The following is an 18,133-nucleotide window of genomic DNA, read 5'->3' on the forward strand; positions in this document are numbered from 1 at the left end:
CTGAATGGACTTAAACACTGAGGTCAAAAACCATGCTGGCCACCGCTCCAGCTCAGCATTCACATCATGAACCTCCTGAGCAAATCAGAAACAGCTGGAGCCCACCCATAGCCTGCTAATTAACCTTCCCCTCCGTTGCTTGCCACTGTGACTTATCACAGAGGACCTCAGCTAACCTGTACTAGCAATCCAAGTAGAGCAGGACGCTAGAACTGTTCTCTGAGGCATGCAGCCCTGGCTCTCTACCTCAGCTCATGCTTTGAGGCTGTGCTTGTGCAGGGCTTAGCATCAAATGAGAACCCAGGAGCCTCAAGATGAGTAAACACAATGACATCTGCACGCAAAAAGCCTGTCTCCCACCTACCAGCTGCTTTGGCTCAAACCAGAGAAAAGTGTGTTTGAGAGAGAGAGAGAGAGAGAGAGAGAGAGAGAGAGAGAGAGAGAGAATTATGGAAATTAGGTGACAATTTGCAGGAGCTGATTCTCTTTTTTCTACTATGTGTTTTCCAGGGATTGAACTCGGGTCCTCCAGCTTGAATTGTCATCTTGCCAGCCAGCACCTGCTTTTCTCATGTGGGTTTTGCAGTTCAAATCCAAGTCCTCATGCTTGCACAGCAAACATTACAGACTGAGCCATCTCCCTGAGCTCCAGGGAGGCATTCATGGAGTCACCTAGAAGCCGCTCCCTCTTTGATTGTCTGAGGTCTGAATTCCTCCACATAAAGCGTTTGCAGCATGTTTGGCCTTTATGTAAAAACTAATTCCTTGCTCCTTGCACTCGATTTTCTGACTGTACCCACCCCATTATCTTCCATCTCTGTGAGCCTCAAGCAAACGGAGACTGTCCATTCATTAGCCACTTGTCCCCGAAGGCTCCAGAATGAATTTTCCTTACAAAAGTTCCACACGAACAGGATGTTGGTGGAATTATCTGTCCCCTCTCCTGACTCAATTCTCCTTCAGCTACCCTAGAACCTTGCTCCTTACTATAGCCTGTGGATGCCTGGATCATTCCTTTACCTCCTTGTTGCCTCTACTCAAACACCAGATCTCAGGAAACTGGCCACCTTACTTTAAACACCTCACACCTTAACCTGATAGTTAACATGGAAAACTCAAGAAATAAAATGAATCACTACCACTGGCAACTCTATTTGCCTCTGATAACTGCTTCCTCTTCAAGGACAAGAATCTGCCTCCACCATCATGACTATCTGCTACAGTCAGGCTGGGTCTCCTTCAAAATTCAGCTTATACACAATGGTCAATGTAGTAGAATTAAGAGATAATGGCTTTGAGAAGTGGTCAGGTCTCATCTTTTATGAGTGGATTAAGGCCCTCAGAAGAGAGACTTGCAGAATTTGGCCCTTTTATCCTCCCGCCTTCCACCATATAAAGACAGAACCTCACCAGAGATCTCAGAACTGTGTGAAAGTAAGTTCCTCCTTTATGAGCTACCCAGCTTCAGGTATTTTGTTGTAGCAAACTGAAATGCTCTGCAAAGGTCTCTGGAGACAGGAGACAACCTTGCTGTCTGCGCTCTGAGATGATGGCAGGCAATGAATCATTTTCCACTTATGGGTACTGAACAGAAATGGTGGAAAACAGCCCAATTACTGCATGGGGGGGGCAGAATTTGTTGTAGGATACATGATCTTTACCAACAAGTCTAAAAGCAATCACCAAGCTGCCTGGCCTTGTAGCCCTTCTTCTCATCCTTTATCAGTCCAGACTCCACCAACCCCCTGTGTACATGGCATAAAATACACCATTGGTTTTTCCCCAAATGAAGAACCAGCTTTCCCAACACAATTCATAAAATGTCCATCTTTTCTATTATGAGTGGTATAACATTTATAACGTTCCCATGAGCTGTCCTAGGCAATGGTAGTTTCTGTCAGACTAATCCCTGTGCCAACTCCATACCCAACTACAGGTTCACAATATTTCTGATACCCCAGAAGACGGGTCTCCGCACCCACACTTATCTAATTATTTAGTCTCATGTGTTCTCCACCAGAACGTTTAGACTCTGCCTGTCCGTCTTCACAGAAGTTAAATGTTTATAATTAAAATGTTTATAATGTCAATTTGGAAAACAGCGTGTCCTGACGGGTGTGTTGTTCTGTGCTTGCTTGCTTTCTCACAGCCTTTGGAATTGGTGGTCTTTTCAAATGACACACTCCTTCCTTGCTTTCATTGTACAATGGATTCTGGAGAGAGGGTGCATTTTGCTTTTTAAGTATCTTTCCTGTTTGTTGTAGGATTGGGGTCAGAACAGAACCGTGTGTTCTGACTCTGGATCCCGTCTCCTTGTCTACTACCCCTCCCCACCCTTATGCAACCCTTCCAACCCCCGGAGATAAAGAAGGTTAGAGAGGAAAGGCCGAGTGCATGCAATGGCCTTAAATTACTTCCTGCTGATTAGAGGCATTGAGTTCCTTGGGACAAGATTGACTTTCACTGTGAGAGTATCTAATTTCTTCTTCTTCTCATTTCTTTGTGCAGCTACAAATAGCAACCAACATCCAGCCAACCACAGCAGCCCCACATCTTGGAGCCCAAGCATTTATATACCTTCTGAAAAGTTCCCACAATTCCAAATGTCACATACTCGAAGAAACTACCAGCTGGCAAAACCATTCCCCTACTAGAGCATGAGGAAAATCATAGTCACCATAGACCCACACCTGGGATTAAAAAGAAAACACAGTCCCATAAGATTTCTGTGTTTTAAAGACACCAAAATTCTTACTACAGCTTAGCCCTTGGCTGCCAGCTCGTCGGTCCTTCAAGTACTTACATTTGTAAGAAGCTGTTTTAGTATTGTGTGTATTTGGGGGGTTTCCTGTCTTTGTGTAAGAGCTTAGGATCTCTTTATTTGTTGTGGTTACTGAGCATAAACCCACAGTTCATGAATAGTATCTCCCTGTCTGTCTATTTGTTTTCTGTGGTGTCTTTGGTGATCGGAAGTTTTTAATTTCAATGAGGTCTGATTTCTTCATCTTTCATGATTACAGCTTTCTATGACCTGAGGAGCATTTCCTCTTCTGCTGAATCACACAAAGATTCTGTATTTTTTTTTCTCCAAAGCTTTACAGCTCTAGCTTTACTTCATGTCCACGTTTAATATCAAATCAAATTTATATAGCTGAGCAGGGATTAAGTCTTAAGTTCTCCACATAAAATCTAGTTGTTTTAAAACCATTTGTGAAAGGTCTTACTCTCCCTTGGGTGAGCTGGGCAGATTTTGTACCTTCCTTGAGTTCGCCCTTCTATGTAAGTGTGGGACTGTTTTGCCCACATGAATCTACGTGAAAATGGGGTTAAGGCCAACACCAAGGTTGATACCGACTTCAAGCAGAGTCTCACCTGACAGTTGATGCAGACTCCTCCACCTGAATAGATGCCTTCGGAGTTCAGGCTTGCCTGCTGCTGCTCCACATCTGAGTCATAGTAACAGTCCACGGCATGGCCATGGCAGTTGCAGGCTGGGAAAAAGGCACCTTTGGTCAAACCTCTATGCAGCATTTAGTGAACTCCCAGATAGGATCTCTGCTCCATGGCTTATAATAAAGTCTGCTCTGAAACCCTGGGGACACTGTGCAAAATTAGAGGAATCCTTTTACACAAAGACTATTATATAATATTAAGTACTTTATAGCTCCTTCTGTTTGATAATAAATGAAAGTTTTCTCCTTTTAAAAAGATATATAATTATAACAATGATGACTCAACATGCCAATTAGTCATGTACTCAGACTCCTGCCACTGCTGGTATTACTAAAAACTATAGTCCAGCACTTTATTTATCATAAAATATGTTTACATACATTGCTGTATTTAATCTACTCTCTCAGGTAGGTGTCATTATCTCCATGCTACCAATAAAAAAAAAAAAAAAACAAAAAAAAAACACAGATGGAGCAAGGTTACAAGACGATTCTTAGCTATAAGCTCATAAACAAGAGGGCCAGAAGTAAGGCTTGTCTTTGTCTGATGCCAGATTCTACACTCTCAGCCAATGGTCTAAACTTTTAATCTCAGGACTATGTATAATGGTGAAAAAAAAATAGGAATTCGGTTGAGGTCTAATTATAAATAAGTAACAATACATTTGGTTGACTGTACATTCTATGGTGCTGACGGAATTTGGCAGAGTGGTGCCCGACCAACCGTCGCAGTATTGAGTTGAATTCCTACTGTGATGACACTATATCATCATGACAGTGATACCAAAGAATTCATGATCCTGGGGGAACGATGTCAGAAATATCTAAACACATCAGAAGAAAGGACCAGGATGTCAAATTAACCTTGACCAGGCAAAGCAGGCCTAACACAGCCGCTCAACTAGCTGATGAAAATGTTCACGGTGGCTCCACAGCGTGGTCTGAGCGTTTGTTTCTCAGCAACCGACAGGACAGAGCCCAGTTATCAATGTGAACGTGGAGGGGGGGGGCTTCCTTCAGAGGCTTTTGTCGGCCTTTGCATCACAGCAACATGAAAAAAGTAACTAATGCAGATGTTGTGGGCCTTGTTTGTCAAAAACCATCGAGTCCTTAGCTTTCTCAAACACCTGTGAGCAGCTTTCCACACGTCTTCTATTTTCTGGTCTCTCCTACCTTCCACGTGACTTAATTCATAGAGTATCCGGCTATGCACCGGGCTTAAGCATCATTCTCACCGTTTCTGATCTCAGGGCAGCTACAGTCTCTGTCTCACCCTAAGAGTCAGCACGGTTGAGTTGCCTGCAGCCCACAGACATTAAGTAGAGAGTCACAGAAATAAACAATTTGTGCCTCACGCTGTGTGCCATGCTGGCAGGGCAGCAATAGGCGCAGGCTGTCTCTTCAGGGGCCTCACACCCAAGAGTCACCTGGATTCGTGCTGGTGATGAGAGCGGCTCATAGGTTAACATGAGCGCTTCTCCGGTTCATGTCACCCTGTGTTACCTAAAAACAGCTCTCAAGTGCAAGCATGGCGATGCTGGCCAGCTGACCATAATCTGCTGTCATAGCAACTCTATTATTAGTTCCCCTTCATCTCTTCCTGTGCCAGATCTGTAAGTCCTACTTTCCCATAGCGTGTGTGTAGGGGAGCGAACGGAGCACCTCAGGGTCTCCACGATCCCTGATCCCAGCATCCACGGGAGGTCCGAAACACGTGTGTAAGGTAAAGGCAGAATACCTTACAGTAAACAGGACCTCGCCTCTCAAACTGACACAGTCCCGTCCTCTTTGTGAGCCCAGGGCACACTTGCTGTCCGTCCTCAGGCAGAGAGGAGGCGCCCCCTCCTCCACAGTGCTGCCCGTCACGGCCACGCCAGCACCCACCTTCACACTCATTCTGCTGCTTCGGAGCAGCGGGCTGCCAGCGCCTCTGGTTGTAGCCTGCACAGCAGCGGTTGCACGTCTCCCCGCAGGTGTGGTGCTGACATTCACATCGGAACCTGGGCATGAAGGCAAAGGATACTTTGCTAACTGAAAAGGGCTGTTGTTAGCAGTGCTGGCGTGGTGGTGGTGGTGATGGTGGTGGCATTTGGTAGTGATGTTTGGTGGTCACCGTGGTGTTTGGTGTTTGGTGGTGGGATAGCTTCAAGCTCAGGGCAATCCTCCTGCCTTAGCATCCTGAGTTTGAAAAGTTGTTCAGCTTGGTTTGATTTAGATGTTTTCTTGTTGTTATTGCTGGAGACTAGCCCTCACTGATCCCAGACTGACCTTGAACTCACTGTGTAGCTGAGGAAGACCTTGAACTTCTACCTCCCAAGTGCTGGGATTACATGTTACATGCCCAGGGTGTGGGGTCCTGAGTTTATGTGGTACTCATGCCTGTCGCATACACACTCTACCAACCGAGCTGCCTCGACAGCACCACTGCAAGGCTTTTATTCAGACCAGCTGTCCCCGCTAGCCTAGGACACGCAAGGTCGTGAGTTTACTCCCCAGCACCAAAACCAAAACTGTGTTCTCTTACACAAATGTGATGTATGTTACAATGCGTTGGAACAGACTCACTGAGCCGTTACCAGAACAAAGCAGTTTGCATACATTGCCAAGCCCCTCCCCCATCGTCTCCATTGCACAGCGGGTGAAACTAAGATCAAGGTCAAGTGACGATAATAGAACGAATGTCAAGGTGCGAAGTTTGAGCCTGAAGCGTCAGTTTTTTCTCCTCCACCACATTAAGCTGCAGTAACTGGCCAATGCTGGGCATGGTAGCTCACACCTATAATCACCCCACCAGGAAGGCTGAAGGATATACAGAAGCCAGGCTAGCCTGAGCTACAGAAAAAGAGCCTGCCAATAGACTAGAAACATACATGAATAAGCAGCAGCAGGAAGTGGGCTAGCAGGTACTAAGTTTCCTGGGAAGCACTAGGCATCCCTTCCTCCCAGCCACCCGGAGTGATCCTGGGAGAGAGAACTCCGAAAGTTCTGAACTCTCGGCCAGTCCTCCAGCAAGATCCCGCTGCTCTCCACGCAGCAAGGTCAGGCTGGCAAACACTCTTGGTTAAAACTGTATTCTGCCCAGATCTGACATCACTAATTGTCCAGCGTGAGTTTCCTTCACCCAGTCACTGGGCCATCTTACAGAGCAGAGCACGGTTCCCTGATCACGCATGAGATCTCACAGGTGTTTAGCACTGGACTGTCATCCCGGAACTCTTTTGCATCGGCAGAACTTAAGTGAGGCTGAAGGCTACTTGTCTAAAGCCACACCTCTTAAATGGCAACTGTGAGAGTTTCTGTGGCAGCGTTGGCGGAAATGCTCACCATAAGCCACACTCTACTGTGCCTCTCCACCTTCGGCGCCAATCCCAGCTTGAGGTAGGAACTGTCAAACATGGTAGAAACCCCAAATTAAATAAGTTATAAGTCAGGGGCTGGAGAGATGGTTTAGCACCGGCTGCTCTTCTAGAGGACCTGGTTCAGTTCCCAGCATCCACATGGTGGCTCACAGCTGTTTGTAACTCCAGTTCTAGGGCATTCAATGCCCGATTCTGGCCTCCTCAGCCACTGGGCATATAAGAAGGCAAAGCATTCGTATGTAAAATAAAATGAAAACAACGTTTTAAAGAATAAAAAATATACCAAATCAAACAGTGGATAAAAGTTATTAGTAACTGTCCAGCATGGTCTTGGGTTGCTATGATTGATTAGTCATGCCTGCCACGGAAGGAAAAGAAGGACTGACAGATGGGAAGTTTACACATACCACATACTCTCTCTCTCTCTCTCTCTCTCTCTCTCTCTCTCCCTCCCTCCCTCTCTCTCTCTCTCTCCCTCTCTCTCTCTCTCTCTCTCTCTCTCTCTCTCTCTCTCACACACACACACACACACTCTCACACACGTATACGCACTCACCACCTTGCTTTCGACTCTGAAACATTCCTGTTGAGATCTACAGCCTACAGATCTTTAACAGGGTGTAAACACCCACCGACACCATCAGGCTTTTTCCTCGCAAGGAGAGGAGAGAGCTTTGCTGTACTCACTGTTTCTCGGGGTTGTCCGAGTGGCACCGGTCGGCATGGCCGTGGCAGACGCACCGCCCACCAATGCTGATGTCCTTTATGCTGTAATAATACTGCACGACAGAAAACGGAAGGTCAGCTTCCAGAAACCACAACACACGTTCTCGTCTAACCTCTGACCCCAGAGGTTGAGGCTTTACTAGGCCACATTGTTGTGCCATTTCTCCTTGCTGACCTCAACACACATGGGAGCCATGTTTGCTTCTAACTCGTCTGACAAAAATGAATGCATTCATCAGTCGATTTTCATTTTTAAAAAACCCTTCAGAATTTGTCCATCAAAAGCCTTAAATGCATGGAAGAAAAATGGGGAAAAAATTTATACGTATAGCTTCCTGGAATGAGATCATGTAAGTGTTTTAAGATTGTTCACACACCAAGCATATGAATACACCAAAAAGTGCCTACTATGTGCAAACTGCCCCTCCAGGGACAGGAAGGAAAAAATATTTACGAAGATGGATCAGATTCCTCTATAGGAGCCACCACCTGTTGGCAGTTGTTGAAACCTGTTCGTGTTCAAAAGGCTGACATTAAAACTTCAGACTCGCAAAGACCAGCCAGGGCCAGCTGCAGACCCAGCAGAGGCTCAGCCCTTACACCAAAACACACACACACACACACACACACACACACACACACACACACACACACCTTGCAATGGCCACAACAGTAACTGAAGAGCAGGGAAGTGGTGAGCTGAGGCCGTGCGGTTTATCAGAACGGCCAGCTCATCCTTGTAAATACTCATCTTTGCACCCAACACAGTCCCCCTCTACCCGGAGGTTCAAAAACAGATCGTGGGAAATGCAGACGAGCCACCTGCAAGCCAGACCTTTCTAGAAAAGGCTCGAACCTGTAACAAATCCCTCCCAGGCTGCCCACCTCCAACCTCTCTGCTCTCAACTCCATAAAATGTCACTCTAGAAGGGACAGTGGGCATCTTCCGGGCAGCCCTCTCGGGGGACTTTGCCCATGGGCTGACCCCTATCAGCAGCAGCCATAGGCTTTCTGGTCCTCCAGCTTCCTGTTGGGTGGGGCCATAAGGAGGCCCTGCAGGAGATGGAGCCTCTTCCAAGGGCTCTCTGTGTCCCTAGAGGCCAGGGCGCTATCCTAACTGATAGGTTAGGATGCTCCAAGGCCGAGGACAGAGTGTCAGTGCTCACCACCCGTGTTCTCCTCCACTAGATCACGTTTCTCACCCTCTTTTTCCTAGAAGGGGCTACACTAGGACCAGCTTTTCTTGGTGGACGTGACTTCTATAGTTTGGGACATGTGGGCTTTCTTCCATCTGCTGCACTGATTCGGGGAATCCAAAGTAGGACTCTAAGACAGTGCAAGAAGCAAGGAGCCTGGTACCCTGAGTGATTATGTGGGGATGATCTCAGCTTCTGATGCACCTAGACCGTGACAAAAGCCTCTGCCATTTAGGGGCTGTTGATTACCACAAGAGAGAGCCCACCACACCGATACCAGACTGATTATAATCATTTTGGGGATATAACAATTTTTCTTTTCTTCCGGACTACCAGGGTTCTACCACTGAGCTAGACGGACAGCTAAGTTGCTCAGGCTGTCCAACCAGGCCTTGAATTTGCAACTGTCCTGCATCAGCTTCCCCAGTCGCTGGGATGACAGGCCTGGTTGATTTTTCTTCAAATAAGTGTATCTATTTTAGACAGGAACCACCCCTCTGCCTAAGTAGGGAAAGGTACTTGGGAGAATTTACCTTATTTGACAAACAAAACAAGCAACAAAAGCAAGGCAGCCCATTAGGTGCTTCTGAGGTGCCACTCACCCGACGGGTGACAGTGGGGTCTCGTTCTGCCTTGGAGATAAGATGCCCAAGGAGGGTGTTGGTTCGCAGAAACCGCAAGCGGATGTTTGTTGCCTTAGTAAACTCCCTCAGGGTGTCAGAGAAAGTGAAATTTTTTGCACCTGGGCGACCATTTATCAAGGATACAACAACCTAAAAACAAACAAAGTACAATAAAAGGACACACCGGATGAAAGGCCTTGCTCAAAATGTAGCAACAAGACACTGAAGGTACTACAAACCCCCAAAGCACCTGCTTCTCAAAGGAGCTCTGGACTGACGTGCTGATAAGCTCTAGTATCTAGTTGCTAGTTTTTAGTTCTGCATTTACACCTGATCTCTGTGAGGATGTTTCATTCTTAAATATCTGTCCTACCAGGTGGCTGTGGAGGGGAAACACTGTGAAGGTTGGAGAGCTATTGTCATGCTTACAAACATGGTGGTGATTCTGTCAAGCTGCATCAAGAAAACAAAGCTGAAATGATACTTGGGGCAGCGGTTCTCAACCTTCCTAATGCTGTGACAGTTCCTCATGTTGTGGTGACCTCAACCATGAAATTATTTTTGTTGCTACTTCATAAGTGTAATTTTGCTACTTTTATAATTGTAACGTAAATATCCAATATGCAGGATATCACAGTGCGACCCCCTGTGAAAGTTTTGGTAGAGGCTGAAAACCACTGATCAAAAGATGTTGAAACTGTGAACCAGAACAGCGGTGTGGCTCCTCATGCCTCGGCTGATGAAGTCCAAGCCTTGATGGTTTCAAACATGAGCTGCTCACCAGCCGGAGGGCACTGGGTAGAGCTACCTGAGTAAGATCCCACCCCGCTAAGGAGACCTGAAAGTCTGTTTCTATCCCTGCAGCCTCACCATCGCCATGGAATTCTTCCCCGACCGGCCCCACCTCTGTCCGCCTCCACGTGGACTCAACTGCCACCTGCCCCATCTCCTCACTCATACTAGACATGGTGTGTGAGGAGGGGAGAGGGTTACCAGTGACCCACCCACCTTCTAAATCCACCCCCGGAAGGAGAATTCTGAGATCTGTGGGCCTTGATCCAAACCCCAACTTCCTGGGGAGAACTCGGGGCCCCAAATAGAACTCCCAACCCAACTCATTCTTGAGTCTTTGGCGTGCCAGCCTCCCGAAGCCACTTACCTCACCATTTTCCAGAGGCACGATCCGGGAATACTCTGTGACACAGAGCACCTGGTCGTCCCGGGTGATGGCCATGTTTGCTTCTTGCCCAAACTGTTCTAGACAATCTCCTCTAGAATCTAGAAAGAAAATAGTTGAACATTATCAAATAGTGCATCGCTTTCTCCTAGATCACTTCAGATCCTCTGTGTTTCCTTAAGGGAGATGAAAACAGAAGAACCAAGACCTCTTTTGGACTTGTAGCTGAAAGCCTAGGGTGACGTTTTTAGCCCATGAAAAAGAAATACCCAGATACATCAGTTCAAGTGCCCTTCAGGAACTGTGTTTGAAGATATGTTATTAACTCTTCACGCCTCAAGAAGGCAACTTTCCCCTGTAAGTAAAATTGCTGCCTGCTTTGGTTCATCAAGCGGTCCAGAGACACTTAAATTCTCCACCAGCAAAGACAACAGGTTCAAAATAAGTAAGCTGGAGCCCAGGATTCACAAAGCTGGGACTTTCTTCCTAACGCCTCATGAAAGGGGAAGGACGTACGTCACGGCTCACTTACAGATAGCCCCACCAATGGGAGCAGAGCTGTTATGAAAGGAGGTGCAACCTGCATTCTGCATGTGCGAGCCTTAGAATCCATGCATGCATGACTGACAAGCGGGGCTGTTTTGAGAACCACTTAGGAGGTGCAAGCCCTACAGAGTCACACAGAGACACTTTTGAAAAAAAACTAAATCCATAGTCTTAAACTGTTTCAGATAATCAAAGCCCCTTGTATCACTGAAGACAAGATTACTTACGAGCAAAATACTGCCACGGAGAGTAGGTGTTTCCAAAGTCTACAGATCTTTCCAGGACCCAAAGATCAGGGCGGGGAGAATTTGCGAATTTGATTAAAACATAGGCCACATGGAAGAGCTGAAAAAGCAAGAGAGACACAGTGTGTCTGGACTGAGGTATAGCTCAGTGGTAGGGCACTCGTCTATCAGGCAGAAGGCCCTAGGTTCAATTCCTAGGACCAGATGAAAGTCACTTTGTCCATAGCTCTGACTATCTCTTTAGGATGTTGATTCCCAAGGTACAGATCCTGCTTCTGCCTACACGGTGGGCATCTCTCCCCGGGTGCCATTCTCCCAGCTCGATCCTCCCAAAACCAACCATGTCCCCCTCTCCTCTAAGTACATGAGCTCACCACCATTGTCGCATAACCCATGTCTTTGAATGTCTGTATATCAAAAGCCTGATGATAAGTACTAAGAATGGTGTGCCAAACCCTTTGAGAAGCAAGAACCCACAGAACAGCTCAGAGGTTCTCTTGGGGGTGCCAGAGCCTTGTTCCCCAGTGTGTTGAGGGCTTGAAGTCTGCTCCCCTGCAGAGGCTGCCTAGATTAGCCATGCTGCTGTCCAGCATAAGTCTGTCTGTAGTAACTCACCTTCCTGTTCAGCAGCGTGCAGTAACCCTGCCTCTCTGTTCTGCTCTATATCGTAAACACGCTGAGCTCCCAGTGTTTTTTCATCTGAGAGCCTGGTCTGCTCAACCGTAGCCTTTCAGTGTCTTCTTCATTCCTTCACCACCCCCACCGGGTCTGTTCCCAGAGCAGTGCCGAATGCAGCACCATGACAGTCTAAGATAAAAGCTCCTTGGTTATGAAGGCGGTATTTTCTCAAACACTAATATCACAGGGCTCTGCTTTTGCAAATCCCTTTAACTGTCAAATTGAATGGAAGATGAATGGCTTTTCGTATCTGCCTCTGCATTCAATCTTCAGTGACAAGTTTTCGTGTTCGTGAAATATTTTAAAAAGATCTTCTCCCGCTTAGATCTTCCAAGGTTGTGGATCTACCGAAAGGCCTTGGAGACCCCACAGGGTCTCACTTGACTCTGGGAGCCAACGCCTCCTTGCAGCGTGTGCCTTCACTGTAAGACGCCCCTATGCCAGTTCTCTGAGGGGAGAAAGATCGTCACAGCAGCACTGGAAGTCCAAAGTCCCAGCCAGTTCTGTCCCCTTCAAGCCCGTTCTTTTCAGTTTTGGAAATAATACTGACCTGGACTGTGAGTAATTCCTGTGTTTGCGGATACGTCCTGCTTGATACAGAAACACCGGGAATTACAAGGTGGTCTGAACACCCGGAAAGCAACAGCTAAAGGTAGAAATAGAGGTTTCCAAAAGACGCACGCCGCAAGTCCACAGTAAAGGGATTTGTGGGAAACTCTGAAACTCTTATTTGGAAAACTAACAACTATAGATCCTTCCAGCTGCTTATACGCCTGTTTTCAGTCCTGCCAAAGTAAAACCCTGTTCAAGTAAGGTAAAGGATGAATGAAGCACTTTGAACATAAGAATCTTTCTAAGCCTGTTCTGTCTCTCCCACCAACTCTCACAGTGGTAGCTCCTACAAAACAGTCAACACATTATAATTAGCGAACGCTGCCTCCCGAGCTTAGCTTCGTGTGGCTCCAGCGTGACGTCATTCTTCTGTAACCCCGCAGTCACTGAAAACCTGATCAGAGCTAGGAGAGCACCCAGGTGTAGGAAGCCAGAGCCTCAAGTCCCAGTGCCACATAAGCCCGGGGCGGGGTGGGGGGTGGGGAGAAGAGGGACTGGGAAGTTCAAGCTAACCCTTGGCTGTATTCCAAGTTTGAAGCCAGCCTGGGCTACATGAGACACGCTGCGGAAGGAAGGGAGAAAGGAGGTGCAGGTGGGAAGGAGGAGAGGGTCTCAGTAAGCAGATAGAGTGCGCATTGGCTTTGTGTGAAGCTACGAGCTGGACCTAATTTAATGAACACACTGGGTCTATCCACAGTTGTTCAGCACCAAGCACACAGGACGTTCCACTTTAAAAAGTGCCCCCCTCCCTTTTCACTTGGGGACCCATTTCTGAGGTTCCTTGATAGATATACACGCGCATGTGCTGTGGCCGCTGGCAGGGTGCTCTCACTCCTCCTTCCACTGGTCTGACGGAGCCGCCACCACCACCACCACCACCACCATGAAAACCTGCTGTCCGTCCTCGCACAGTGCTCCAGCTCCACAGCCAGTCTCCTCGGACAAACACACTTTCAAATGTAGTGAGTGGTCTCTGGGTGCTCACGACCCGGCTCTGGCATGGTGAGCCAGCAGGCAGGGGCTGCTTTCTCCTGCCTGATCACTGAGAAGCATAGCCTCAGCTTCTAACTGGCGCCTTCTGTTAAACAAGTTACTCCCTTACTCCCCGCCACTTGGTCTCCCACCACTGAAGAGACTTCAGAGCACACAGTGAGCCCTGAGACTCCCTGACAGAAACGAGAAAGCAGCAGGCAGAGAGAAGCAGGGGAGTCAAAGCAAAGGGCATTTGCAAGTAAATATTTGAGGAGCAAAGATAAGGGATGGGAGGGAAATAGCTAAAAATTATAGACTTGTAATCTCCCAAATGCTTTTGTAACAAGCTAACACTGGCATGGCCCTGTCTGCTTAGGGAGATCCGTGGTAGCCTTTTAAATAATGTTCTGATAGGGAAGATAAGAGATTTAAAGGCCTTTAGACTTCAAAAGATTTTAAGGTGAGTGGGTGAGAAAAGTGAGAAGAGTCTGATCCTTGTCTCCTTCAAAGCCACTGAAATCACAGCTTGCTACGCTGGTTATGTATTCAGGTCAGCGCCTTCCTGGGCTGAGTATTTGCTGTGAATGAATGCAATTTGCTATGGATCGAGTGCTACATGGATAAATGAATGAATGCATGCACTAACCAATTAAAGCAAAAGTGGCATCACTGCTCATGGATTCAGGGGGCAGACACCAGCAGGCAAACACACAGAGTGTGTTTGTTTATCTAAGTGCTCCCTCCAGTGGGGAGCACTTAGATACTCTGATTTAATGAGTAAATATATTGATCCATAAAGAAGCATTTCAATAATGGCTTTTCCTGATGCTTCACTCTGAATAGTCTGTAAATCTATAGACGATCTAAAAAAAAGAAAGGTGTAATGGCTACCATCCATCATTCACTTAGATTGCGAATCTAAGCTGTTCATATCTCTCTCTCTATTTCTCCCTCTCTCTCTCTCTCTCTGTCACACAAACACACAGTTTTGTTTCTTTGGAAGTAACAGGTATCATGACACTTGCTGCTAAATATCTCCCTAAAACTTAGGCATTTCTATAAACTTGGCATTCTCAGGACCATTCTAGTTTCCTTTCTTTTGCAGTGATAAAACATTCCAAGCAAACTGGGGAGGAAAAGATTTATTTGGCCTACATTTCCAGGTCACAGACTGTCATTGAGGAAAGTTGAGGCCAGAAGTCGGAGCCTAAAGCAGAAATCCCATGGAGGAACGGTTTGCTGGCTTGCTCACCCACAGGCCCACACCTTGCCAGCTGTCTCATATAGGCCACGACTACCTTGCCCAGGGAAATGGTGCTACATAAATGAGCTGGACCTCCAGCTCAATCAGCAGTACAGCCAACACCCTACAAATGCCAATCTGAACTAGCAGTTTCTCAGATGACTTGGGCTGCGTCAAATTGGCAATTAAAAATAACCAGGACAATGAGAAAAAAATGTATAATCATAAAAATCTATTTAATATGTTGTCCCTGTTCAAATTCCCCTCATTATCCTAAGAATGCCTGCTACATTCGTTTTCCTTTCCAGGATGAGGTCAGAGATTACATTTAGAATAGGTCTGCATCCTTTCATCTAAATGCCTAAAAAAGCCCCCACCTGCTGCCGCCACACTTTCGTCCTTTTCAACAGGGACATTTCAGGTACTCTGGAATGTTCTGCTGTCTACCCTACAGGCTGCCTAGTCTATCACAGAGCCTATCACAGAATATTTCACAGTCTTAGCTCATGATTTGGCACAGGAGAAGCACCGGTCATGAGGCAGGTGATCAGTCCATGGGTGTGGCTTCCCTTGTCCTACTTCCGGTCACTTAAACAACTTGGGTGTTTTGTTTTCCGAGGAGGAGAAGCATGGAGAATGAGCTGCTTCAGTGTGGTGACCTGGCTTGAAAGACTCTTACAAAGAGCGCCATCCTCAAAATACAGTCAGAGCCAGTGATGAAAATAGAACTCCAGAGGCCCGTGATCAGACCCTTTAATCCTAGTGCTCAGAGCGCCTGTCACTGGCTCTGTCGGAGCACCTCTGCAGCTGCTATCACGCATCGTGCACTGGAAAGCCCAGTCCCTGGCTTCTCGTTAGAAGGGTGTGATTGGTCCAGTTCTAAGGAAGCCCTCTCAGCTTCTTACTGGCTCCCAGGAGAAACAGCCCCCTTAGAAGCACATAGGGCAGATAATTCCAAAAACTGTCAAGACAGGATCAGGAAAGTGCTAAGTGAGCCCGGACCCTAGCACCTCTTCCTGAGAGGACCCCGCTACACTGCTAATGAGGACAAGTCACCGAGCCTTTCTCTCACAAGTCTCTACCCTTCATCCCACATGCCAGCCCCACCAGAATAGAAAACACACACAAAGGTTCCCTGCACTGTTTCTACGCAAGAAAGATTTGGGTCAGCAGGAGAACAGATTAGTGTAGAAACTAGAAGGAGAGAAGAGTTAAGATTCTATAACATCCTGGTTGGAATATGATGCAACAGGCACTGACCTAGAGTTGGAATAAGTAAGTCTAGCAGACTAGCCCACACCGGAGCGACCATAGACAAAGATAACCGAGCTGGGGTGTTTGCCAGAAGAAATAATGTTTGAGGAGCTAAATTTCTATATCCCAATTTGAACATGACATAGTATGTGCACATACATATGTATGAATACATTTAACTCTATAAATGTGTGTTTTATGTGTCAGTTTGAATTTTTGAAACACACACACACACACACACACACAATCCTAGCAAATAAAATCCTACTAAGCCAAAACTTAGTCTAAATGTGGGGGCTTGGTCTCCCGTGCCACACACACACACACTGTGCCCTGCAGAGGAGAGAGCAGCGTCCTTCACTTGCTCTGAGTAAAGTTCTATCCCAGTAACAAAGGCAGCCACAGGGCGTCAGGTGGGGCTGCAGCTCAGTGGTAGAGTGCTTGCCTGTCCAGCGTGAGATCCTGAGTTCAAGCCCCACTACCGCCACACACACACACACACACAATAAAGATAAAGATGCGGGTCACTGGGCACACTGGCACGTGCCTGCAAACCCATCACTCTGCAGGCAAAGGCAGGTGGAGCAGTGAAGACCTGAGGCCAGCCTAGTCTACGGGAGTCTCAGAGCGGCTGTGGAGACAGACAAGGTCTCGGGAGAGCAGCTAGAAAGCCTTGGGGCACCAATAACTTAGAAGAAAATAATCAACAAGAAAATGGAAGTCCTGCACGAAGTTTATTCTGGGGAGCTGTGGAGCCAGCTCAGACCGCGAAATGCCTCCTACACAAGCATGAGGACCTAAATGCAGGCTGTGAGCACCCATGGAGGAGCCATGCATGTTAGTGCACATCAGTAACCCTAGAGCTGGCGTGGGTGGCGGGCAGAGACACAAGGATCAGCAGCCAGTCAGTGAGCTCAGGGAGCAGGGAGAGCAAACTTTATATTTTCAGGACTCATGTAAGAGCCAGGCATGGCCACAAAGGGAAGAAAAACAAGGATCCACAGAGCTCTCTGGCTGGCCAGACTAGCCAATCAGTAAGCTCGGGGTTCCTGGAGAGCCTGCCTCAAGTGATGAAGTAGAGAACAAACAATCGTGGAGGACATGCAACATTGCCCTCTGTACTCCTTAAGTAATGCATACACACACACACACACACACACACACACACACACACACACACAAAGAAAAAGAACATTTTATACTGACAAAATTTTAACACAAGGGGTTAACTGACGACTTAGAACATGATTTCCAGTCTCCATGAAGTTAGTCATTATTCTCTAATGGGTTTAAAGTGTACAGTTGAGCCCAGACTGCTATTGGAGAATAATTTTAGCCTCAACCAACATTTGCAAGTAGCTTTCATAATGATTAGGAATTGGTTGGAGCCCCAGAGAACCCGGTTTAGTGGTTTGAATGAGAAATGCCACCACCACACACACACACACACACACACACACACACACACACACGCACACAAACACACAGAGGCTCGTTTGTTTAAACACTTGGTTTCCTGTTATTTGTTAAGGTTGTAGAACCTTTGTCAGAGGCAGCCTCACTGGAGAAAGTTCCCCACTGGAGGAGGGCTTTGAGAGTTTTGCTGAGCTTCCAGTTTGTTCTTGCTTTCTGTGCATTATCAGAAATGTGATCTCACCAGGTGTAATCCCAGCACTCTGGAAGGCAGAGACAGGTGGAATCTCTGTGAGGCCAGCCTGGTCTACAGAATGAATCCAGGACAGCCAGGGCTACACAGAGAAACCCTGTCTCGAAAAACAAACAAAAATATTAGAGATGTGATCTCTCAGCTTCCCCCTCGGCCTCCTGAAGTGGACCGTCCTCTGGAAACCTAACTCAAAATAAACCTTCCCTTGAGTTGCTTTTGGTGGTGTCTTTCTATCACAGCAGCCAAATGTACCTACTCCACTAATCCAGGATCTCTGGGCTCCAGCCTACAGTGAGTCTTGTGTGTCTTCCTACCCTCCCGCCCCTCTCAACTGTCAGGGAAGGCTTGTATCTGGAGCCTGACTCCACTTACAAAGCTCCTTTT

At 47.0% G+C, this 18,133-nt stretch overlaps 1 protein-coding gene across 1 annotated transcript in view; it reads right to left on the bottom strand.

Annotated features, from left to right (window-relative positions):
* Lama3 (laminin subunit alpha 3) overlaps nt 1-18,133 on the bottom strand; it is a 207,665-nt gene that overhangs the window by 146,439 nt on the left and 43,093 nt on the right. Inside the window, exons 3-8 of the mRNA XM_021645417.2 lie at nt 11,307-11,424; nt 10,516-10,634; nt 9,336-9,506; nt 7,499-7,590; nt 5,337-5,452; nt 3,373-3,491 (exon numbers count right to left, since the gene is read on the bottom strand). Coding sequence (XP_021501092.2) covers nt 3,373-3,491; nt 5,337-5,452; nt 7,499-7,590; nt 9,336-9,506; nt 10,516-10,634; nt 11,307-11,424 — 735 coding nt within the window. The remainder of the gene's footprint in view (nt 1-3,372; nt 3,492-5,336; nt 5,453-7,498; nt 7,591-9,335; nt 9,507-10,515; nt 10,635-11,306; nt 11,425-18,133) is intronic.

This window comes from Meriones unguiculatus, chromosome 2, assembly GCF_030254825.1.
Source record: "Meriones unguiculatus strain TT.TT164.6M chromosome 2, Bangor_MerUng_6.1, whole genome shotgun sequence".
Classification (NCBI taxonomy): Eukaryota; Metazoa; Chordata; class Mammalia; order Rodentia; family Muridae; genus Meriones; species Meriones unguiculatus.